This window comes from Zonotrichia albicollis, chromosome 5 (assembly GCF_047830755.1).
Source record: "Zonotrichia albicollis isolate bZonAlb1 chromosome 5, bZonAlb1.hap1, whole genome shotgun sequence".
Classification (NCBI taxonomy): domain Eukaryota; kingdom Metazoa; phylum Chordata; class Aves; order Passeriformes; family Passerellidae; genus Zonotrichia; species Zonotrichia albicollis.
In genome coordinates, this window is record NC_133823.1 from 22,762,067 (window position 1) to 22,787,656 (window position 25,590).

Here is a 25,590-nt window from a genome sequence, read left to right on the forward strand (position 1 = left end):
AAAAATGTTACAATTGATAAAAAACCCAATCAACATCATTTGGACAGAAACCTTGGCATGCAAACCCAACACGCTGTTCTTAATTACGACTCAATGTCATCATTGGTTTGTTCCACTCTTCACAGAATTATTATGAGTACACTACACTATTTTCACAGTATTCTAAGTGATGATTTTATTATTTTCATAAAACTGGTTTTGGGGTTTTTTGCTGAAGACATGTATCATAAAATTAAAGAAAAAGCTACAATAATTTCCTATTCCAAATCAATACTAAAAGCCAGCAGCACAAGGTATGTGCTGTTACTTCCATCTATCAACAAGAGTAGTAGTCTCATGTTTATCTTGAAAAAGCTTTTCATACTGGTACCACTCATGCAGCCAGTAAAGACTTCTTCAAGTTCCAAAAGAAAATGTTACCAAAATTGAAGGAACTAAACTGGTGAGAAACATTAAACTCACAAATCTGGATCATTCTGACAAAACAGGAAAAATGCAACCAAGTATGTAACACCTCACCCAATTTAAAAAAAAAAAAAGTAAAATCAATAAACTTCTAAAGTTTTCTACAGAGCAAGCAGATTAACACTGAACCTGTGAGCCTGACCATTGAGACATACAACTTTAGAAGGAGAAAAAAATCAGCACTGATTAATTTATTGTCCTAAAAAGCACACCTAGAACCTCTCAATGTTTACTACCTTAATTGTATGAGTTCCTTATGCATAAAATGAGAAACAAGGTAAACACTGTTTAATGTAATGATACAAATGGCACCTGGTAGCTAAACCTGAACAATTATCAGTGTAAGTTCTACTGGTAGTTATCTTCAGTTAAAACTCACTGCAAATCAAAACTAAAAATATGGGAGTCTTGCAAGTTGTAAATATTACTTTGTTAGCTTCATAAAACATCTGTGATATTAACATGACAAAAAAAAGGACCTATTTGTTGGTCACTACTGAAACCCTTTTTGTTTACTATACTAGTAACAGCTGGGAAATTTCAAGCTGAAGAGTCAGGGTGATGCTTTGTCTTAAAGAAATAAAAAGTTTCAGGGGATGGAAATACGGGGAAAACCTTGAGTAGGAAGAGAACAAGATACTGGTGTAAAGCTAAAGCCAACCTGCTTCCTCATCCTCCTCATCCTCTTCCTCATCATCTGAACTTGATGACAAGGGAGCTGGTGCAGAGCTAGCTTGATTATTAACATATCCACCATACTGCATGCCTGTGAATTGGAAAGCACAAACATCAGAGTCAGACAGACAGGAAAGACAAGAAACGGAATCACAAATCATTGCATTAAAAGTGAGAGAAATCAGCTGTTCCAGAGAAAATCCCAGCATGCAGCAAGTTAAATCTACAACCCTAGAAGCAGTTATTAGTGGGCTAGTTCAGTAAAATATTAGTAGCACATGGAATTAGCAGATAATTTTATATGTATGTATGTGCATGTGTACCAGGAAATTAAACACACAGACTTCCTACCTATCTTTTTAATACTGGTTTATCCAGTGGAGTACTTTCATAAATTAATACACAGAGATAAAGGAGTTGTTTCCACATAAATTCAAATTATGTTATGAAAACGTTTAGTATTAACTTTTGCTTGGCACACCTGTCCCTTTTAAGACAAGAATAATTCATGTTGGAATTCTGTCAGAAATGAATGAAATATACTGCTGTTGCCACATGCAAGACTACAAACACACATACAGAGAGCACAACACAATCAGGGAAATTAAAGCTAGGTAAACCTGAAAATTTGGGTTGTCTTATGTTTACATGAGTGCCTACATTCAGGCTCACAAGCATGTGATTACACCAGCACTTCTGCTATTTGGTGACAATGCAGGAACTGTTACTGCTGTCACCTCCACAGCACAACCGATAAGGGTTTTTGAGTTTTTTTGTTTGCTTTTACAATATCTACTCTAAACATATGTGAGCAATACACAAAAGCAACACAAACACCATTGCAAAACAGAGTAAAGCATGCAGCAATGGCTTATAATTAATTTCCTGCATTACTTGTTATTGATTCATTTTCAGCATCTTCAAGTAATCTGACATTTCTCTTGTGACAAGGCAGGGTTAGCAAGGATTTTAAATATGCTTTTAGTCAGGCAGTGACATCCTAAATAAATGCAAGTAATCACTTCTTCTCTCTTATCAATCTAATGGATTGCTATGACAAGAAAATATCCTAAGTATTCAAAACTCTTCAAATATTTGGGAATTTGAGGTTCTATCCCTCTGTAGAAGTACTGTGGCACCAATGAACAGGATTCTTTATTTTAATACTATAAAGCATTATAGAAGTGTTATGTTATGTATAATCTGAAACCATCATGATAACTAATAATATGCCCATCCATGACTTCAATCAACTGTATCAGCCTTTATTTTATTTAAAATATGGTGTATAAATGCTGTTAAGTTTCACAGCTCTTTCAAAAAGGGTTAACAAATGAACCCAAGAGGAGCATTTTAATTTCACTTTAAAAACACCAACAGAATCAAGGTGAAGAGTATCTACTCAAACACTGGAAGTAAAAAGAAAAAAAAAGCAAAACTATATAACAACACTCTTGAGAAGGTGAACTTTCACAGAGAGACTGGTGCAAGAAAAGACTGGCATTATATTCCTTTAGCTAGTGCATTAATACTCATACAATTGCAATCAAATTCCTCCATAATTCAAGTAGTCACAACAACGAATGAGAAATCATCCCAAGTGCCACTGAGTAGATTCGGTGCTTCAGTTTTCCCATACTGCTAAAACACAGGGCTAATTTGAGTAATTTCTAGTCCCATCTTTTATAAATTTACTGAATGCATTTGGGAAGGAGAATACAAGAAAATCATCATCTGTGCAGGAACAGACTATGTCTTTTCTCAGGCCTGGGAGAACTACTGAGGAATAAAACAGAACTGCATTACTGTGAAAGAGGGGAAAACCCCCTACCTTAAAATAATTAACATGCAAGTAAAAGGGTTAAAAGTCAGGATGACAAGAAGGGCTGCACTGTAACAGCAAGAAAAGCAAGAAAGCAAAAGTACATGTGCCTAGTGTGAGAAGTAATGAGTATGAAGACATCATGTACATGGATAAGAAGAAGAAAGGAAGGATATCTACCTGGAAAGTGCATGCCAATGCAAAAATTCCAAGCATACACAGATGAGAGAAAAGGACTGGATTACTCATTACTGATCACATGCATTAAGGATGCAGGTGATCAGAAAGAATAAGGAAGAAAAGAGATTGAAAAATAGCACCACAGAAGTTTAGGAATCATGAATTATGTCACTATGAATGCTGTGAAGACCGGGCTGGTTTGATTCTTGGCAGCCTTATGAGTTTGCATGGAGTCATTTTCATTGCCAACAGTACTACAGATTTCTGCCTTTGAGACTGTGCTGTGCTAGTACAACTGTCCAGACCAAAAAAAAACCTCTGGAGAATAGATCTGGCTAAAAAATAACACAGCTTAAAAAGGCATTGTCAGGTGGGAAAGTCTCCCTTTCTAGTTCACTGCTCAGCAATGCCAATAGTAGGCCAACACAGGGGAGAAAGCAACTGAGGGCAGAAATGCGTGGCTGCAGAGAGCAATTCCAAATGCCATCACGTGCCTAATCATGTTTTCTGTTGTGACAGCTCAGTTCTGCTTACTATCTTTTACAGATTTGATAATGGTGCTAGAATCTCCCACTTTTGCAGTTTTAAAACTGCAAAAATCAATTTTGAAATTATTATTTATTTTGAGTCATGTTATGGCCTAAAATGCAATCACATAATTTAAATCGTCACAAATTTCTTAGACTGGAAATTTCTAAACCCTGCAAGCAGTGTACCTGTGATATAATAATATTGCACTCAAAGGCTTTATACCACTATAATTTACAGACACCTAGAAATGTAGGTGGCAGGACACAGAAGATAAATTGGGATAACAACACATTTGCCTGTGAAATAAACCAACTATTTCAGTACTCTAAGTTCAATCACACACACCATAAAAGCCTTTCAAACATAAAGTGCACATTAAATTTGTACACATAGTTATGTAAGATTAAATAGGCTTCAAGACATTTTAAGGCTTTTGTCCTGTTAGAAGATAGTCAAGTAAACAATTCGAAGTTTTTAGTTTTTATAGGAATGCCCCAAGAGGAGCCTAAATCAATGAAATCCTTTTTAAAAGTTAATTCAAACTGGGTTTTTTCAGAATGCTTTTATGTAGATAATGGTATTCTATAATTTAAAACAATATTTTAAAAAATCAAGTCCAACTGATTACTGCAGCTGAAATATACTTGGAACTCTAACCTAGACAAATATTTAGTACATGTGCTCTGTTGTTTCAGTAGGTTCACTTCCATAAACAGTTATCACATTTAATTTTTGATAAAAAAGTTGTTGATAAAATAGCAAGGGTACATTATTTATTTCAGACTCCTCACACAAAACTAGAGAAGAGTTTGAAGTCTTCCAATGCTCATAAATCCATCATCTGAACATAGAAACTTATGTGTGATGACATGTAAAAAAATAAAATTAGATCAATAAAAACTCCTGACAATTTATCTTTATACTGCCAACATATTGCCGTTTTTAGAATACGCTCACTCAGCTACCGACTGCATTCACCTTCTCTTAGTGGAAGCATTTGAATTTAGGGAAGTTCAGCAGCCACTGCACTGATCTGTAGCTGCTGTACCAGGTGTTCACACATTTCACAGGAATCACACGTTGCACATCAAAGCAATCACAGTTCAAGAGCTGAAATCCTTTACCTCATTAAAAGTTTTGCAATTTCTTTGGAAAAAGAAGCAACAGTGTCTTTCTAGTAAGCACATCTACAACACAAAGTCTATCCAGCACCAAAATCAACTATAAAACTGTGCAAAGGCCACAGTCCCAAAAATTGACATACTTTAAAATTATACACTGCACACAGGATTTTGCAGCAATGAATATTTTTTTTCCTCTAATAGATATAGAAATGATTCATGAACAATATGTAATCTGCATTCTACCAGAAAAAGAAGGAAAAGGGCTACTTTAGTTATTTACATCAGAGGATTCTGTAATTTAAGAATAAAAAAATACTCTGTGACAATCACACACCATGGGGTTGTCAATTATTTTGAACACTAGAGATACCATATTGGTCTGACAAAATTAATACCTACTTCTACCTCCCAGGCAGAGCTCTTTATCTATAAGAATTTAAAATTCTGAAATTGCTAAGAGAAAACATGGCCAGAAAAAAAATAAAAATCATGCAGTCAATTAGATTTGGAATACTAGATACAGAAACATGTAATAATCAAGAGGCAAGTCAAAACATCAGTGTATAGTTTAATTTAACTAAAGAAGGCTCAAGAGCCAATTGATTCTTTGATGCTTCCAACATCAGAATAGGAAGGAGCTTATACAAAGACTCAGGTTTTCCCACAAGAATTCTTGCAGCAGCTTGCCATGGGCACTTAGAGCTAGGCAATAAGAAAACAATTCTACCAGTCTGAACTTAATCCTCAAACTCATTGTTTCCACAAACTAGCAGATTTCTAGTTTACACTTCATTTTTCAATACAGACTAATTACAAGCTAATTTTAAAACCTTCCTCTAAGAAACTAAAGTAGTGAGCAGTTTTTTAGAATAAGGGAACTAAAAGAAGTTTTTTTTTGAGCAAGAGACATGTAGGACTGCCAACAAGACAAGCCAAAGGCAACACATGGACAAAGGAAATCAAACATAAGCACTAAGAGAATCTAAAACAAAGGTGACATAAAACACCACCACTCAGGGAGCCTGATGAGATGCCAGAGATGTGCTCCAGCCAAACACAGAAAAGCAGCAATAAAACTTCCAGCATTCATGTGTGCATGTGGAATACAGCAAAAGCCTGCAGTGTGACTTCCCATTCCCTTTTAGTACCTTCCTGAAGGGGCAGCTCTGGTGACTGTGTAGCAGAGGGTGAAGATGGTGCCTTTGAAGACAGGCTTGGAGCAGGTGACCGTACTGAAGACATCGCAGCAGAGGCAGCAGATGTTCCAGCTCCAGGCTTGCTAAATGGAACATTCTGGCTCACTGAGTGCACGGGCTGTGAAGAATCAATGCCACCTGAAAACAACAGCAGAAAGCAGGAACCCTTTGTATGTACTTGCACAGACAATAACACAGCACAAGCAATCACACTTGATTCCACAGTAATTACAAAAAACAATACAACACTTCAAAGAGAGATACCTTCAAACAAGTATCGATGGAAAGATTGGTTGCTTTAAAAAATTCAATACTTACAGTGCTAAAACTCCATTATAATGAACAAATTGCTCTGACAACAGGGGGAAAAAAAAAGAAAGCATGATGCAGTACGAGCAAGACTAAGCTGAAGCTTCGTTTTGATACATCCCAACAATGCTGTGCTTTTATAAATTACTGTTCCCAGGTAAGTGGAATGTAGTCCACTGAAATACATCCTTCAACATTCTTCATGGGAGGAAATCTTGTGCAGTAGACCAGTACTATGCCTCCCTTGCAGTGCTGGCACATTGCAATATGGGTATTCAGTTATGAGACTCATATTCCAAGCAATCTGTTTCAAACAACCCTGAGTATTGCACAAAACTTCTGATGTGTTTTAGACATCTGGACTAGATATAATCTGCTTTAAAAAAAGTCAGATTAATGCTTTGAGAGATTTGACATAGTCCAGCTGAAACTCCAATCAGACAAGGACAACATAACTTCAATTTAGTTAGCTCTCAACTAATGGCTGCTCTTTGTTTATAAATTGAGAAAATCTGTATTATGATTCTTTCTAAAAAAACCCTGACCAACCAAGCTGTTAAAAAGAAGAGAAAGGAAATGGTTTTACCAAAAGTACTCAGTAAACAAACACAGAAATTAAGCAAGAGCAAGTACTCCATTTGTAGAGTACTTGTTTAAGTTAACAAATTTGCTAGAGAATGCAGAGGTAACATTAACTTTGCATCTTCTGCACGCATGGCTGTGTAGTTGATACAGTCCCTGAACTTTTCCTGGAATAGTGGAGGTGATATCTCAAAGAACTTCATGGGCAAGTTGAGGTTTCCTTTAGAGGGTGAAGAAGAAGAGGCAGCTTAAAATGATCCTTCTGTTTTTATTATTTACAGTCAAAATTGACAGCACACATCTTTATTATCTTTGATATATTTTTCAATTTTAAAATATGTCTTTTTCCAATGAACATAGAGAGCATTTTTTTTACTGCAGTGGACTTGCTATAATCTTTGTTTCTACACAATATCCTGCAGACTCCCCATGGCAGCTTCAGAACTTGTCAGCAGGAATGCTCTTATTACAGCAGCTTCCTCAAGCAAGACATGCAGGATGGCATGGGAAGTTCTCTGCCACATCCATGTGCTCACCCAGGTTTTGCAGAGTTGTTTGTAGGGTGATGGTATTTTCCACATTGCAGGGCAATACAGCCATGCTGGCAGCATCAAGCACTGCTGCAGAGAGTGGGAAATGCTGTAATGTCAGTGTCACGTGCTCAAAGCCAAAACCAATTTACACCTGGATTAGCTGAAGATGTAATACCTTCCTGCCAAGTACTAATATCTATTCTCCAGCAAAGGTTATCCAATTACCTTCAAAATTACATGAATCCTTTAAATGCATTGTAAAATGAATGTTTCTAAACTCTGAGAAATAAAATATATTTTTTGTTGTACAAAAATCCAATCTGCAAAATCAAATGTTAAACTTTATTTGGTGACTCCATAAAGGTTTTAAATGCCGTAAGCAACCAAGATCAAAGGAAACACTTGAACAAGATTAACGTTTAAAACCATATTTCCTCACCTTCAGTGTGTACTGAAGTTTTTCCTTCATGCCTCTCAACTATGAACAAGTTTAGCACTAACAATAATCAAGCAAAATGATCTATAGCTAAAAGGCATGTTACAGAAAGAATCTGCAGAATCGGGCAAATTAGCGTTGTAATTCATCCTTTTTTCCCTCTACATCATCACCAAGTTGTCATTTTTTTTAATGTCTAACTGGAGACCTAGAGGTCACAGTTTAAAAGTATCACCACAGTTCCTCAAAATTTCAGAAGACATGCGAGAATTATCCTTCTTGAGCTGTTTCAGCTGTGGTCTTGATTTCCTGCCCTCACAACCCCCCACACCCCCTGCACCCAACACAACACGATTTCTAGGGAGAGAGGCGCCACCTCCCTGTTTTCCAACAGCATCTTTCACCCTGACTTTCAGTACTGGCTGCAGTCCTTCCCTTTTTTCAAGCACACCTATATTAGCAGATTTACAGGATTATAGCCTACATTCCTAGGGAACTGGGGCAGCAAGGACTTTACATCCTGATCTGACATTAGGGGAAGTATGTGCGTGAGATAATGAAATTAGAGTGTCTCCTGCTCAGGCTGACTGTCCATAGCAGGATGCCAAGAAAGCCATGCCACAAACCCACAGGAGTCTCCAGCTCCCTCTCCTCACAGAGGAGCCCAGTAAAATTCAGGCATCCTGGCTGACCTCCGTGCTACCTTGAAAAGCACCAAGAATAATGACAGTGCTCCGATTTCAGCTGAAATAAACTGGAAAAACATTTAAGAAAGCTACTGACCTAGAAAGACAAAAAACCGAAATAATACAAAGTATGAAATTTACATAGCATAACACTCCTGAACAGATTTTTACCAAGACTGTTCTGCTGAAGTATAGATTGTAAAGATAGAAGAGGGTCATTTTGCAGGGTTAAACTAGTTTAAACCTCCAAGGAGAAAAAAACTCAAATTATAGATATTTTTATTCTACTTTATTTATACTTCCTAAAGCAAAGAAAATTATTCTCACAGGCTATTATTCACCAAGAGCAGTCAACTACCAGCAAAAAAAATCCTCTTAAAATAAATCTGGTTTCTTCTAGTGAAATCTCAGCACACTTGCTGATAATACTTCAGCTATTTCAGAAAGGGGCTGCTGAAGTCTTATGAAAATACTTTGTTGCAGTTCTATGTCCTTAGTACACAACATGCAGAAATTAAGAGATTTGATCTTAGTAAATTCAACATGCTCAAGGCTATACATAAAATTAGATGTTTAAAGAAACCAATTCAAGTCCAGTGGTGACAACTTTTTTGATTCAAGTAAAAAACAATTCAGAAATCAAACAACTTCTGAAAAACTCTCACCAGTTTAAGTTTCCTGAGTAAGTCCTGTTTGAACACAGATTTTATCAACACATCACTCTTCTACAAAAAGGATTCATTTTCATCACAGAGAGCTTTCAGTGCTGACTGTACAAAAATGATTTGGAAAAATACATTAAAACTGCAGCATCTTGACTGACAGTCTGTCTGCAATTTGCTTATTTATAATTTAAAGATTGTGAGGGCATCTTTCACAGCACAGGGGCAACGACAGCAAATTCTTATTGGCACCCTGACAAAGAGGAGGATACTGTATCCAAGTTTCTTTACACAAACAGTCATAGAAAGCAGGCTTATGAATTCAGTAAATCTTTCTTCTTTCAAGTAGTTTAGCAAAAAACTATGCATAGAACAGATGGCAATTGTTTCCCATCACTGCTTCTTCCCAAAGAAAGCAGGGAGGATGAAATACTCAGAAAGTTTCCTTCCAACAGATCATTCATTATTTCCTTATGCTCCTTGTGTATTGCATTCAGACACTTTCCCAGGATGTACAGAAATTGGCAAATACTTTTCAAAATCCAACTCCTTTTCTTAAAGGCCGAGAACAAACAGAATACTATATATAAAATGACTCATCTGAGAACAGTAAGACTGCACTGGGCAATTTAGAAATCTCAGCATCTCAAAACCAAACCAATTATACCAGGATCAAACAATTCCTAGAATTACTTTACAATTTTATTCTTATGCATTCATTTGCAATTATTTATGTAAGTATTTTACTATCAGGGTGTTGTAACAATTGGATTTTTAATCTATTTTAGCCAAAGATGTTGAATTCTAGATTAAAAGAAATCAGATATCATTGGAGGCAATTTGTAAGCCCAAGACACCAAAAATGGTTTAAAGTGTTCAAGGTTTAGTACTAAAGTTGTCCAGCTCCTCCTTCAGCCTTGCTATCAGCTGTTATGTTTTTCTGCTTTCCTTAGTCAGGAAAAACTGATGTTGAACCAGAATTCAGGGGAAAGAGAAAAAAATTATTTTGCAGCTAAATCAGTTCCAGAAACCTGCGCACTGTGCAATGAAGCACAGGGCACGCTTGTATCAGCAGCTTTACAAGCCCAGAACGAGTCTGCATCTGGTGTAACTATTGGGGCCAGCAAACCAACCAAGGACTGCAGCATTACCCAAGTGCAACAGAAACAGTGGATCAGTGTTTATTTTCATAGTACAAAATGAGTATCCATGACACAGCATTATCACAGCCAAGTCTATCATTAGTTCCTTGAAATCCAAGTGTAATATTACTACTTTTTCTTGAGGCCATATACTAACTCAATCACCCCCTTAAGAGCAGCATTGAATGGTTCAAAAATAAAACTGCTGCTCATATTGCTCTTCACTGTCTGGTCAGCTCCACTGTTCCACCTTCAAAACAGTTCCTCATTGCAAAAAAAATTGCTATGAACAAATCACTTCAAGACACCTCTACAGGAAAGAAAATTAACAAGCATTGGAATGAAAAACTTTTGTAAATAAAACAGGAACAGTTGGGAAAAAAAAAAAAAAAGTTGTTTTCATATGCCTACTTCATATTGTGCTATTCTGGAAAGACACCTGCATTCTGTCAAGTCCAGCTGCACATTCTGCACTGAACAGAGTCAACTTTTTTGGCCAGTCCTTGAAAGAATCCATTTTTATGCATAACCATGAAGTGCTGGTAACTTCAAAAGTTTTACAAGGAGCTCCCTATATTTCTTTTTTTAAATGATATTTTGTTTAATGGTTTGAAAATACTGGAGAAAACTACAAAGAGCATTCATCAGTACAGAATTAAAATCTACTAATACTAAATAAAATTCTATATCCTAGTCCTGGGAGGGGGGAAGAAATTAATATTGAAACTAAATTCAAACTGTGGATTGAATGAGCTTCATTTAAGCTTAACTGCTTTTGCCAAAAAAAAAGCTTTATCAAACCCATGTTCTTTCTTAAGTCCTTCGTCTGAGAAAGTCTCAGCTACTAGGACTCCTAACACAGTTTCAATGTTACACTATAATCTGAATTATCTAGCATTAAAAAGGAAACCTACAGCTATGTAACATCTGTCTTTAGTAGAGAAAGCAAACTGTAGTCTGGCACTGCTTACAAGTCAAAACTGCATGAAGTCAGAAAATTCCCAGTTTAGAAAGAAACTCAAATCAAATCCTGCACAGACTATTGCTCTCTCCTCTGCAGAGCAAGACATTTCATTGTGAAGGTACTCCCACATCTCCAGTCTCTTCCATGCTTCCTGCTAAGTACTACCCCATGAACTGGTACTCAGTTTTCCTATGAAAGGAAGCTGAAAGAACTAATGAGGACTGAGTGTACTTGCCCTCAACTGCCACCTTCACAACCTTACAGTTACATCCATACTAAAACCACCAAGTTGTTGCTTGCAAACATCAGCTACAACTTCCTAACTCTTCAAATGCTTATTAAAAATATTAATTAAAAAGCCCCAACTGACTCAAAATCCACGCAGGGTTCCACTTGTTTCCTGAACTTTGTGGGAGAATGCACATATGTTTATTAAGATCCAATTATTACAATTATTAAAGAGATACCTCTTCCTGAATTATGGTGCAAATGAGTCTGTATGCCAAAGTCAATAGTATGAATTTTATCTAACAGTGACTGTGAAGGGGAGAGGGAGAGAGAGAGAGAGAGAGAGAGAATAACATAGAAAGAGAGGAGAGAAAGGGAGTGAAAAGCAACAGATTGAGACCCATCAAGAGACAAGGCGTAGACAAGAAAAATACCTCAAATCCTGCAGGCACTGCCAGGCTGAGAATGAAACATGCTCCCACATCATTGGGAACTGCCCAGTTGTGCAGGATGCAAGAATTAAAAAGCACAATTACATATGTGAAGTATTATCAAAGGAAGCAAAAAAGCAAGATTAGACAGTATGTCTAATACAAGAACCACATACAAGAGATTACAGCAATGAGTTATACAAACCAGACTTAATTTCTGTGAAGGAAATTCAAGCATTCATGGTAGATATGACTGTGTGACACAAGTGTACTGACACATCCTTAGAAGAGGCCACTGGAGAAAAACTGAACAAATACCAACATCACCACAAACACACCCAGGAACTCACAACAGTGGCAGACATCATATTTGTGAGTGTTCTCTGCAGAGTGCAGAGGAACTGGTATCACAGAAACTTCTGAGGGCCCTGGGTCACTCCAAGTCAAGGCAGGAGAAGACAGCCCAGGCCCGGCCTCAGAGCACTCTGCACTTCTGCAGATATTGTGTGGGAGTGTCTGTGGGTGAAGTATGTGCTGTTGTATCACCTTAGCATCAATAAAGTTTCAGTGAATACCAGCAGTGTTCAGCCAGCTGACACCAGGTGTGCACAGCACGTGGGGATGACAATGGACTCATCATGAGGTGCCTCACACCATCCAAACGGGACTAAATTCTACTGATTTTCACTGAGGTGGGCAGGCCACCTACACTTAACATGGAAAAGCAATATGTACAAATTATATGTGTTGGATAAATAGAAAGATATCACCACCTGGGGATCCAGACAGGAAATGTTAGTCCTCTTCTTCTGGTCTTCTTGGTGGTGGGGGTCCCACACAACAGAGCTCAATGGGTTAATTATGGTCAGGTGTACATGGGAACTCCAAGCACTTCCCTTGGATGCAGGCAGGGGAATTTGACACTGTTTCTTACAACACTGTGGATCATGCCCACTCCTTTGGAAATTGAGTCTGGGGGCATTTCAGGGGTCTTTGATGGTTTTGGCCCCTTCTAAGGCACGAAGCTGCCTCTCATGTCAGTGCCCTTGAGTCAGTTATGCCCCATCAGAAGGGATGAACACGCTCAGGCTTCCGTGTGACAGTGTGCAAGGAAGGACAATTGGCATGATAAAAAGTACCAGCCTGCCTCCACAGGGCCTGCTTCTTACCTGACTCAAGATCCAGCTTGTAGCATCTGGCACTGGGTGTTCACCCTTCCTGTCTCATGGGGACTGATTTCCCATCACACACCACACCCCCATAAACTCTCCTCCTACTCCAGGGGAAAAGTGTGCAAATGTGGCCTCAGCAAAGCAGCCTGCTGCCTCCACAAATAGCTTGATTGTTTTGAGTCATTACCACTAACATCTCAGTCTCTTACAGCGTCACTGAGGCAAAACTTAAAGAAACAACAACCATGACTTAGAGAAATTCTCTAGCCAGAAAAGAAAAAGTGTCTTTGTGAAAAACAGATATATTTCAGAAAATACATGTTCCTTCAGAACTGCATGAAAAAACTCCCTTCTGAGGCTACTCACATGAAAACCAAACAAATAAATAAAAACTATCCCCTAAACAGTGTATTTTTCTGTATCTCTCAATAAAACCAAATAGCAGCTCTTGTGAGGACTGTGGTAACCAAATTAGAAAAGCTACAAGAATGAGTGACAGAACTCAAAATTACATTACAGAATTCCACACACTGAACACAAACAAGCCAACAAGAGCACAAAATTACTTCTGTTTCCCAGACAAATCTGGCAGTTCACTATCTTTCAAGTAACAACATACCTGTATGTATTTGGTTGTTTACTTTAGGAACAGATCCAGTGAGATTCCTGCTGAGGTTGTCTTGCACAGCCTGAGCAGATGAAACAGTTGATAATGTTGTATTGTATCCCACGGGAACGTGCTGTTGAACGGAATGAGGTACTGATGTACTCTGGCTAGAAAACGCGTTTGTCTCTTTGAACTGTCCAACAGCAGGTAGACTCTGAGAGGTAAATGTCTGCCCATACACACCTCCAGCAGCCACGGGAGGATAGGAAACATTAGGATACATGGCACCAGAAACCACGGGCATAGCGTAGTGATCAGAATTAAGGGGAAATCCCTGAGATGCAACTGAAGAGCTGACAGAGGTGCTGTAGTGATTATCAAATGCTGAATATGATTGCTGAGCACTCACATGCAAGTAGGATGCAGACGACACTGCTCCTTGAACAGGTCTGTCACTGGAGCCCCCAGAATGGGGAGGAGCGTTGTTGTACAGCTGATGTGACTCCTGTGCATTCAACACGCTGCTACCCACAGGTGCCATAGCATTTGGTGCTGGTGCTGAGTAGTAACCAGGGTAGTAACTGGCTCTGTACTGATTCTCCAGATGTGAAGCAGCAGCTTTATTGGGCACTTGGGAATAGTGTCCTGAAGGCGCACTGTAGTTTGGAAGATGTGAGCCATAGCCAGAGGGGAACTGCATCTGACTCTGCATAGGACCTGAAATGAAGAGAAAACATCACATGTGTTAAAGGGGCATCTGCTAGTGGTGCCAATGGACTCTGCACTTAAACTAACAAACAACTGCTTTTCTTCTTTTCTATTTCTGAGTTTGATTCTCATCAGCAGAGAGAAAATAAACCAAGTATAATGCATACAAATACCCTATTTTAAGTAATTTGCAAATACGCAGAAAAACGGATTGCTTCCATACTTGAAAGAGGTTTCCATGCCAAGATTGTTTGCCTCTTGTTTGTATTTTGAATATTTTTAAGAGTTTATACGAGGTTAATATTTAAAAAAGTAGTGAGCAACCATAAGCACCAAACTGGTATTTTTAAGCGTTTGAACCACCCAAATCTGGAAACTGAAAAGCTGTGGTGAAACCAGTACATCAATACAGAACAATATAGGTGTTCTTCTCTACAAGTCTTTGATACAGTGACCAAGACAGAGACTTGCAGGACAGTTATATTTGTCTTCTATGTCCTTATGTATTATGCTTTCAGGAAAACTGATGTTTTTATAAAACTATAGAGTATTTGATAAGGCACATCATTTTCATTTACTGCCTGATACATCAGGTGTGAGAGATGTTGGTATCAGAGAAACTGACCTCAGGTACCACTGCCACTGGCTCTGCAACATTAGAGGTTAATTACGTACTGGCCCAGCAAGGGTCAAACAAGGGCTTGCCTGCTACAGACCAAATGTTAACTATGTCCAAACTGATTTTCTCAGCCAACTGCTCAATGGGAAATCTCAAAGTTCTTCCTCATGGCCCATTCCATGAACCCTGTTTTTGTTTTTAGTGAAACACAGATGCATATGAGTGAATAATTTGCTTTCTTAAAAATCCCACACCCTATTGCTTACATCACACAGAATGACTACAGTGTTATTTCCCACTCCCTGGCCAATAAAAACATAAACACAGAATGGCCCACTCACAAATTAAATGGCAGCTGAGGTAATAATGAATAGTTGATTCCCCTGCTAATATTTACAATGATTACAAAACTTGAGCATTACTTCTCTTGTCTTGAAATTCTGAAAAATCACTGTTCTCCAAGGAACCTCTATATGTCCTATGATGAACTTGCAAGGCAATTTTAATAATTAATTTGTTAACAGACTCCTAAAAGCAAGGACCATACTGCCCAAAATCGCTGTCTGGTAAAATCAAAAATGCCCTTTTATAACTGACAGGAAGTTGAGGAGAAGAGAAAGGAGCTAAAAAATTGCAAAACAGTAACTTGGACTGCTGGATGAAAAGACAGACAGGCACTTGGGGGAAAAGCATAAAGAGCTTAAAAAAATTATCTCAAGTTTTGAAGAGAGCATGTATGAGCTCTGCTTCTGATTCACCTTCTTCTTGAAAAAGTGAGAGCTGCTTTACAGAGCTGCATAGCTTTTTCTCCTTTAAAGGAAAATGATTTTTGGTTAGCAAGCCATTAACAGCTACATGAACTTTGCCAGACTTTTGACCTGCTTTTTAAAGTCTGGAAAAGCAAACCCAAAGATACAGCAATACTTTACATGTATCAAGGTTTATGGCTTTAAGCAGCTATGCCACCTAATGTGGCAAGAAAAGATATTTTATTTGAAAATAATATGTGTATCTATTCTATTGATATATGCAGATTTAACTAACTGAGCAGATGTAACTTAAAAACTGGTTTAGGAGCACCTGACTCCTAAATGAAAGGCTGCATATCAAATAATCTACTGCAGTCTTCTAGTATCTAGCTCTCGTTTCAAAATACACACCATAAACAGAGATTAACTTACCAATACAAGATACCAGTCTCTACATGATAGAATGCAGAGTCCTTGTTATTCACATTTTTAAGCAGAAACATTTACAAACGCACACATAAAAACCTCACTGAGACAGACAACATTTGAAAAATTGTATTGATTTCAAGCTGCAGATCCTTTGAAAGCAAATTTTGCAATTACAGATTAAAGATTATTCTCACTATCTGAAGTGAGTTTTTTGTCCGTTTTATTACAAAGAATGTGAGTGGAAAATAATTTTTGTACTGCAATTGGTAGCTAAAGCTACTAATGGTGACTACATAACTGGACAGTTTTCAACACTGGAAATCAGAATACATCTTCAGTGTAATTTCAAAATCTGGTTAATTGCACAATCAGTCTCGATGTCTCAGGTACTTCCATCTTTCCAAAACACCTGACAAATATCTCCAAAAATTCCATAAAGGAGTTGAAACACCTGCTGTGCGCAGCTGAGGTTATCTCTAAAACATCATCTCTGTAACAAAAGCAGTGCACCTCTCCTTCTATCAACAAATTAATACTTTATATAATAAGTACGCAATTACATAAATTATATATGCAATTATATAAAGTTACAGTGTGTAACTACACAGACATTAACAGGTGAACCCCAAAAAAATCCTAATTCTCAGCCACAGAACTGCTGTCTCCTCCTTCAGGAGGACTCACAGCCTCCCACTGCCACAAAATATTCAGAGGTTTCCCATCTCTCACATCTCTGTTCTCTTTGTTAAATTGACCAAAACTATCCCCAGTCTGAGGGGGGATGAAAAATAAGATTAAACAATACAATAATGAAAATTTTGATTCCAAAATGCCAGTAGAAATATCAATGGCAGCCTTACAAACCAGCTGTAGACAGCACCAGACAAAACTCTTCTAAAGAGTCATGGGAATTCAAAACAATTATCCTCTCAGTGCTGCACTTCAATACATTAAATTGTTACTGCTGAAGTCCCCCATCACTACTGAAGAAATCATCCTTGAGTACTGATTTAACAAGAACCATTTTGTTATGCTGAAATTGGGAAATAGGTCATTTTCCACTTACATACAAAGCCACTTTAAGACAAAAAAAAGCTTCCCAAACTTGTAAGAGAGGAGGAAGAAGAAAATACCATACACAGAAGAAGTCACTTTTCAAAGCTCAACAAAACAATCATGCCTAAATTTAACAAAAACTGAAATCTCCAAGGATCTCAAATGGACTTGGTCACTGAACCAGGCAAAATTCACTAATAACAAACCTGAACATCCTTTTTTATATCATTCTATGTACAACAGGCTGCCTGCTTTCTGCAAAAAGCACTCTCTTTCATTAGATGGCAGCAACTACATAGTTTTACCTGAAAAATTCACATTTTACCAAATTAAAACACAAAGCACTCTAAAGGAAAACATACACCAGTGTTTTCTTTCAACCAATATAGAAACAGCTCAATTCACATCAGGATCTTACACTTAAACTCCACTGCAATGACACAAAGTTAAATTTCAAAAGCAGTGACAGTCCTGTTCATGAAATTTAGTTTCTATTATACAGTACAGAACTTTCCACTAGAATTTTTCTATTGCTATTTCTCCCTATTTCCTCTCCTATTTCCATCAAAAAACCCCCAAAAACTCAAATCCTGTATTGTAACTTCAGGAGATTAGCACTCAGACAACAGACAGACCAATTAAAAATTTTTGGAATGCCATTTCTGGATGTCACAAAATGAAAAATTCAGGGTTATTGACTAAAGTCATCAAAGACATCTAAAGGAACACAAAAACCAAACTTATGCAATAAACACTTAAGGCTGTTATTGAACAGTTCTCAGAATTACTAAGAGAGTTTTGCAGAAAATAACTGGTGTATGCCCTGGTTTTACACAAGCTGTTTCTACCAATATTAGCAGCAACATGGAGTTAATTAATTAAAACAACAAATAATAGTGATGGCTCTTTAAAATTATTAAGCTAAGAACACAAAGAGAAGATAGGGTGACAGCTCCTATTTGTTTCTGTAAAACACTTGCAGGTTACTCATGCTGTAGTAGCTGTAATAATGGCATGTTTTTTTGACCAAAAGCCATGTAAACTGGCATTTTCTGAACAATTTTTACAACCTCAGTACCACAATACCAGTTTGGACACAACTGAGACATCAGTATCTCCTTAAAACCTAGCATTTAATTACCTTCATTTTCTTCAGTGACTGCCTCAACATGTACTGTACAGGCTTTTAAGTGCTTAGCACTTAACTGCGCCTTTGGACACGAGAAAAGCTCGCAATTCTTAAGTAAAGAATTTTGTAGGTCCCTGCTCTGCACAGAAAACACACCTGTGCAGAAAACAGCACGACTACAAAAGATTTATGTATGAGCTAGAACTCGATGCAATTAAGAGGCCAAATTTAGATACCAAACCAATATTGCACGAAGAAAATTATTATATAGGGATTTTGAAGAGTTAACGTGGTGTGTCAATAAAGAAGTGATTTTATAGCGCACCAATTTAAAAATGCGGAAGTGTACGCTCGTTACTTTCATTCATACTACAGTCAGTCTCACCACCTCTCTGCCTGAAATGGGCGTCAATATTTTGTGACTTTAAACTATTCTGCCTTTGTTTTTCGGTGACCCACATTTCACTGGTCCAATGTTGCCTGTTTAGCTCAAATCCCAAGATCCAGTTACGTGAAGCCTTACCCACCCACTACTTTTAAGTTCGTGCATAGCTACAAAGTGACGACTCTCGTCCCCGATACGCGATTTTCCGCCCATTCTCACGCACCACAGCCAGCATGGAGGCCTGGAGGTGCCCCGGCCTCCGGAGCCTTCCTGAAACGCCACAACCAGGAGCCCCAGCAGCGGGCACATCCAAACCCGGCAGGAGCTGAAGGTGCAGATCCCCCTCCCTCCCTGGCCCCTTCAGGAAGCGGGAGAGGCCGCCCCTTCTCAAGTTCTCTCCGCACGCAGCCGCGGGCCCCGCACCTTCCCCGAGCGGCTCCGCGGGTCCCGCTGCCTTTCAGCGAAGGCTCCGCTGCGTGCCGGATCCTCGGGCCCGCGCCCGCCCTCGGGGAGGCAGGAACAGCGCACAGGCCCCGGCACCCACAGGGGCCTCACCCCCGCGGGAGCGCCGCGGCTCGTCCCGGGGACCCCGGGGGCCTCTCCCCGCCCGCCCGGGCCCCGCGCAGCCCCCTCACCGTTCTGGCAGCGCGGCGCGCCGCTCGCAGGGGCCGCGGCCTCCAGGGAGCTGCCGGGCCCGCCCGGGGGAAACGCGGCGGCGGCGGCTGCGGGCCGCGGCGGCAGCCCGGCGGGCGCGGACATGGCTCCTCGCAGCCCTTCTTCACTGCGTCCTGCTCCCGCCTGCTCCTCTCCTTCCTCTTCCTCCTCCTCCGCCGCCCCGATCCGCTGCCGGGGCCGAGTGAGGCCGGGAACCGCGGGAGGGCCCGAGCGCCGCGCACGCCGTGGCGGCCCCGAGCGCCGCCGCCTACAGCGCCCCCCGGCGGCCGCTCCGCCGTGAGGCCGCGCCCCGCCCGGCCCGGCCCGGCCCGGCCCGGCCGCGGAGGGTGGGCCGAGCAGGGAGGGACGGGCCGGGCAGCACAGCCGGGCCTCGCATCCCGCCAGGGATTCATCCCACCCGGTCCCGGCAGGAGCGGCCCGTGTGGCGGGGACAAACCGCCCGGCCCGCTCAGTCTGTGTGCGGCGGGGCTCTGCCTTATGTGTGATTCCGTGGGCAGGCCGGGGCAGGGTGAGGAGAGGCTGGAGGGATGTGACCCTGCCCCTCTGCTCGGCCCTAGTGAGGCACATCTGGAGTGTTGTGTTCAGCTCTGGGCTCCTCGGTACAAGAGAGGCATAGAGCTCCGGGAGTGGGACCAGTGGAGGGCAACAAAGGTGATTGAGGGGCTGGAGCATCACCTACCAGGAATGACTGAGGGAGGATAGGCTTGTTAAACCTGGAAGAGAGGCAACTGAGAGAGGATTTCGTCAATATATATGTAAATATATATCTATATAGTGTATAAATACCTAAAGTGGGGGTGCCAAGAGGATGGAGCCAGGCTCTCCTCCGTGATGCCAAACAATAGGACACAAGGCAACAGGCAGAAACTGATGCATGGAAGTTCCACCTGAACATCAGGAAGAACTTTATAGTGACTGTGCACTGGAGCAGATTGCTCAGAGAGGTTGTGGGGTTCTCTCTCACTTGACTATCTTGAGATGCTCAAGAAGCATCTGCAGGTAATCCTCTCTGCCTTGTGCTCTAGGGTGACCCTGCTTGAGCAGGGAGCTTGGACCAGATGAGCCACTCTGGTCCCTTTCAATCTCTCTGATTCTGTGAGGCTGCTCCATGTCCCTGCCTCAGGGCGCAGACATGTACATATGCAATACATACACCTGTCCTTATTTTGTCTGAGACATTTTTTTCTGTATATATATATATGCTATTTTAGGTATAAATGTACCCTGGAACACACAGAGAAGTAATGTGTACTGCACGGGGAAAAGACCTCACAAGGTGAGGGAGGTGAAAGCTCTCCCTCTGTAATTATTCTTGTACAGACAGAAGAGCCTTAGTGAGATGGGGTGAGCTGAGGCAAGGCTTTTCTTTCAGTGCTAGGAGTGCTCACTGCATTCTGTCTGTCTCCAGTGTGGGTATATGCTATCTATAGAGACAGGCCTTCACAAGAAATGGCAAAGTGAGATAAGGCAAGACTTTTCAGCCTCTGTGCAGAATATATACTTCATATTCTCTAAACAGGAAGGCAAGTGTTGGAGAGCCCCTGCCGTGGTTTAACCTCATCCAGCAACTGAGCACTGCACACAGCCCCTTCCCCCACCCCCATCCCCATCCCCATCCAGCTGCAATGGGGAAGAGAATCATAATTGTAAAAGTGAGAAAACTCCTGGGTTGAAATAAAGTCTGTTTAATAGCTAAAGCAAAAGCTGTGCACACAGGCAAAGCAAAACAAGAAATTCCTTCACCACTTGGCATGGTCAGGCAGGGGTTCAGCCACCCCCAGGAAAGCAGGGATCCATCACATGTAACGGTTATTTGGAAGACAAACTCCATTACTCTGAATATGCCTCTCTCCCCTCTTCTCCCTCACCCAGCTCTATTTGCTGAGCACACCACCACATGCTAGGGAATATCCCTTGGGTGAGTTGGGATCAGCTGCCCCAGTTGTGTCCCCTCCCAGCTGGTGCTTGCCCAGTTCCCTCGCTGGTGGGGGGGGTGTGAGGCAGAAAAGACCTTGACACCATCTAAGCACTGCTCAGCAGTAGTGAAAACATCTCTGTTTTATGAGCACTGTTTGCAGCAAAAAGCAAAAACATAGTCCACACCAGCTGCTGTGAAAAAAATGAACTCTATCCCCTGCCAAAAGCAGCACATCCTTCCCCGTTGGCTGCCGTTGACAAAGGATTTCTGTTCAGTTTAGCACCTTCCACAGTCTAAACCACACACTAAACCATACTAATTTTGACTGTTTGTCTGTCTATCGCCTATCACCTATCATTCACTCAGACACTGCTCAAGAGCAATTAACTGGGTTAATTTCTCAGGTTATTGAATTAATTATGCAAAAAGTCAAAAGGACTATAATATACTGGTGATTTATATTGTCAGCACTAAATCTAATGACACTGAGTCACTTTTTGCATACATTGGCCAGTCACTTCCCTGTGTGTCTGCTGTTCTTCCTACTGGTTATTATGCATGTCTGTCCTGAAGTAGTTTTTAAATTACTTTGCCTTTATGCTTAGCATATGGCCCAGCTCTGACTGTTACAATTATTACAAAGCATGCAGGACGTCTTGTAATACTGCAGGAGCTGAATGAATTGGAATGTTTTTCAGCTTTCACACCCTATCAGACTATGTAGAGGTGTTGTGTACAGGCCTCTATTAGTCCTGGGATTGTAGATCCATATCTGAAAGAAATAGTTTCTTTTGCATGACCTAATGAGCAAGAAATAATGGGCTCAAAATGCAGCAACATTCAGGTAAGCTATTAAGAAAGAAGCATTACTAGGATACTAAAGACTAAATGGCATGGGAATAGTGTGACTAATAGATAGAGAAGGAGTCTGAGCAGGAGTTACACAAACATTTTGAGAATTTGACTGTCAACCAGCAAGTGACCTCCTGAATCCCCTTCAGGGCTGTACTGTTCTGATAGGGCTAACAAATTCTGTGGTTAAAGTTGTTCTTCCTTCATTGTAACCCATGTTTTCCCTTCTTTGTAGCCCATACTCTGTCCTACACAAAGTACTTCTGAGAAATGATTGCGTGACAGCAAAATATTTCAGATATCTGGACAAGCAGTTGATTTGTCTTTTCATTCTCAGTGCTCTTTGAGAAGGTGTGTAACTACTTTGTTGTATAACAACTATATTTTGTGACAGAATGCAGCACATATGAATCTGTGTTTTGACAAAGGTTTTTCCTTCCCAAAGTCTCATTTCTCTAACCCCTGGAACTGTGAAACCATAAATATATCCTATATCACAATCTTTGAAAATTACACATCAATTTAGGATCAAGCAGAAGTACTTAGAGATCATTGTGCTAAAAGCAAAAGGAGGCAACTGGGAATTTTCCCATTTTTTGAATGCTTTTTTACAAAACCTTTTACACTGCTTGATCAATTATTTTCTACAAACAACAATGACACTGTGGTTAAACCATTATTTCCTAGGAAATCCAGATGAGTTGGCAGCTAGAGCACAATCCCCTAATGGAAATTCACCATAAACTCAAACCCATTAATTTTGTTTTCCTCATTTATAATGAATCTGAAAGCATTAGCAAGAAATGAGTATTCATGTCTGCTTTTTATGCTACCATGCAACAACACAGGAGCTGTGTCACCTAGGCCATTGCTTCCACCTAGTCTAGCAACAAGCTTATTACAGGAGTAATAAATTCTTTGGCCAGTTGATGAGACTTAGTTACTAACAGAGATATTTTGACCTTTGTTGGACACAAAAAAGTCCCTCTGCCATTTGGGTTTGCAGAACAAATGTGAAAGTGTGAAAGTGCATCTTGTTACCCCTAACCTGGTAAATTAGGCATTAAATTTCCAAACCTAGAAAAAAGTAATTTTTATGTGGAGGAAAACCTGAGAACAAATCATTATAAACTGAGTGAGAAATATTTTTGAACTTTAGCATAACTAAGCTAAGTTTCTTCTTCTATGCCACACGCTTCAGAAGGAGAATGACTAAATTAGGTGCTTTTATAACCTCCATCAACAAAATATAGCTGTGGGTCACTCTGTCTTACTAATACATTTTTAATTATTGTCCTGTATTTCTAACAGGAACTGGGCCACTTCAGTGCAAAGTAATAAGGCTTCACATTTCCACAATTAGAGGAAATGTGTTAAGGTCACTGTGTTTGTGTAGGTTGCCTCTAGTCACTGCAGTGTGAATGCTTTCCAGAATGAAAGCAGCAAATCCGGACTCTTGATGTCACTGTGAAGTGTGCCTCTGCTTGGGTGACCTCTGCATCTGGCTGACAGATAAATCCCTGCATCCACTGGGTGAGAGCTATGCTATACTTCATTTGCAGCTGGCTAATTAGCAGAAGAGGCCCCAGGGTAGTCATGCTCCACTTAAAATAAAAATCTTTCAAACTTCTAAAACATACTAGGGACCAAGATATCAGTTTTGATGCTGCTCAGTTTTCTTACACATGTACAGATTTACTTTCCGTGCAGTTTAATTTTATTAATTATCCAGATAACTGCAGAGGAGTTTTGTGTCTCAGCAGTGAGAATGTTTGTCTGCCTGAAGCAGTTGGCATGCTTTCTGGCAGGATACACTGAAGACTGAACTGTGCTTAAATTTTGTGAGGTTTTTTTTTTTTTGCCTTTACTTTTTTTTTTCCCCTGGAGTATTTATACCTGTAATGGAAAAGGCTCAAAAAAGCAGCAGGATCTACCTGGCTGTGGTTTCACCAGCTCTAACTAAATCTTACATACATATGCATTCTCTTTTGGACATAGTGTTTCCCAATCACTATACAAATTATACGATAAAGGGGTCTGCAACTATCAACATAATGGTTGTGATCCAGTTACTTTTGACTACATTGGCATCAACAACAGTCTAATTGTCATTATCCTAGGATGGCTGTAAATGATGTAAAATAATTATTTAGCTCTTTGCTGGACCAAGGCAATGAGCTCTGCTAACTGCTGCAGCTGATAGTCGCTGGTGATGGGTGTTGTCTCTGCTCATACTCTAGTCCATAATTTCCACAATACCTCTTCATAGCTGGATATATGACATAAGTTCTCACTTAAATTGGTACTCCTGATTGGCAATTATGCCTGGTAAGCCTCTTGAGTATAGAGTGTAAATAATCATATACAACTGTATCTAGGCTTGTAATATTCGTGGGTGGTTTCATCAGCAGCAAACTTCAGTCTATGGCAACAGTACTTAGAAATCACCAGGCAAGCTTCCACTAAGGAAGAGCCTCAGCTCTATCCTGAGATCTAAATATTTTCATGAAATTATGTTCAAAGGGAAACTCTAGCTGCAAGCTTTCATGTGACCTTGGGGCATGGCTAAACAAAAGCAAGACAGTCTGGGAAATTTCTGCAGCTGATGTGCCACATCCCAGCTGGGCAGGCATAGTGATGCTGTGATCCAAACGGGCTGAGTTTAAGCTCATGGAACCCTTTCAGTTTTCAGCTATCAAAGTTTTACAATTTTCCAGTAATTTTTATAAGGCCTGTAAAACTGATAAACTCCTGAAAGATTTTACTCTTTGGCAGTTTCATATTTTATAGTTTTCCATTAAGAGGGAGCAATGACTCATCTAAACCACTGGAGCTGCCTTCTTCTTCCTGTGGCTCCAGATGTAATACTTGTGCCCAGAGCAAATCTTGCCATTACTTCTAAGACAGAAACATGCTCCACATATGGGAACTTGTGTTCAAAAATAGTTTTCCTGGATGTGTACATCACTGATCCTCCATGCATATTTTTTAAATATAATCAGTAAGAAACCAACAGACCCAACCAGAAGACTTAGTTCCTCCTCTGCATTATCTGACTGCACAGGCTTCACTGTTTATGTCCATCACAGGTCCCGAGGAGCTCAGTCACATGGTAACACCCTTGCTTTCAAAGGATTTCTCACATGAATGATGGCAATGAGATAGGCTCATGTGAACTGTGGATCAAACCATCCAAAACTAGAATAGAAGATAATTAAATGATTGAAGCACACTTAAAAGTCCCATGCTGTGGATGCTTAATGCTATACACCTCAAGGGCTTTGCAGCAGCACTTTATAAACTCTGGGTTTTTGTGTACATTTGA

At 40.0% G+C, this 25,590-nt stretch overlaps 1 protein-coding gene across 2 annotated transcripts in view; it reads right to left on the reverse strand.

The window, feature by feature from the left end:
* SEC24B (SEC24 homolog B, COPII coat complex component) overlaps positions 1-20,127 on the reverse strand; it is a 45,087-nt gene extending 24,960 nt beyond the window's left edge. The window contains exons 1-4 of one of the 2 annotated variants that reach the window (XM_074541041.1): positions 19,456-20,077; positions 13,758-14,462; positions 5,946-6,131; positions 1,127-1,231 (exon numbers count right to left, since the gene is read on the reverse strand). In XM_074541041.1, the coding sequence (XP_074397142.1) occupies positions 1,127-1,231; positions 5,946-6,131; positions 13,758-14,462; positions 19,456-20,062 (1,603 nt within the window). In that variant the 5' untranslated portion in view covers positions 20,063-20,077. Of the gene's footprint in view, positions 1-1,126; positions 1,232-5,945; positions 6,132-13,757; positions 14,463-19,455 lie in introns of both variants that reach the window. The other variant, XM_074541042.1, reaches the window with a different exon arrangement.
* Between the last annotated feature and the right edge of the window lie 5,463 nt (positions 20,128-25,590).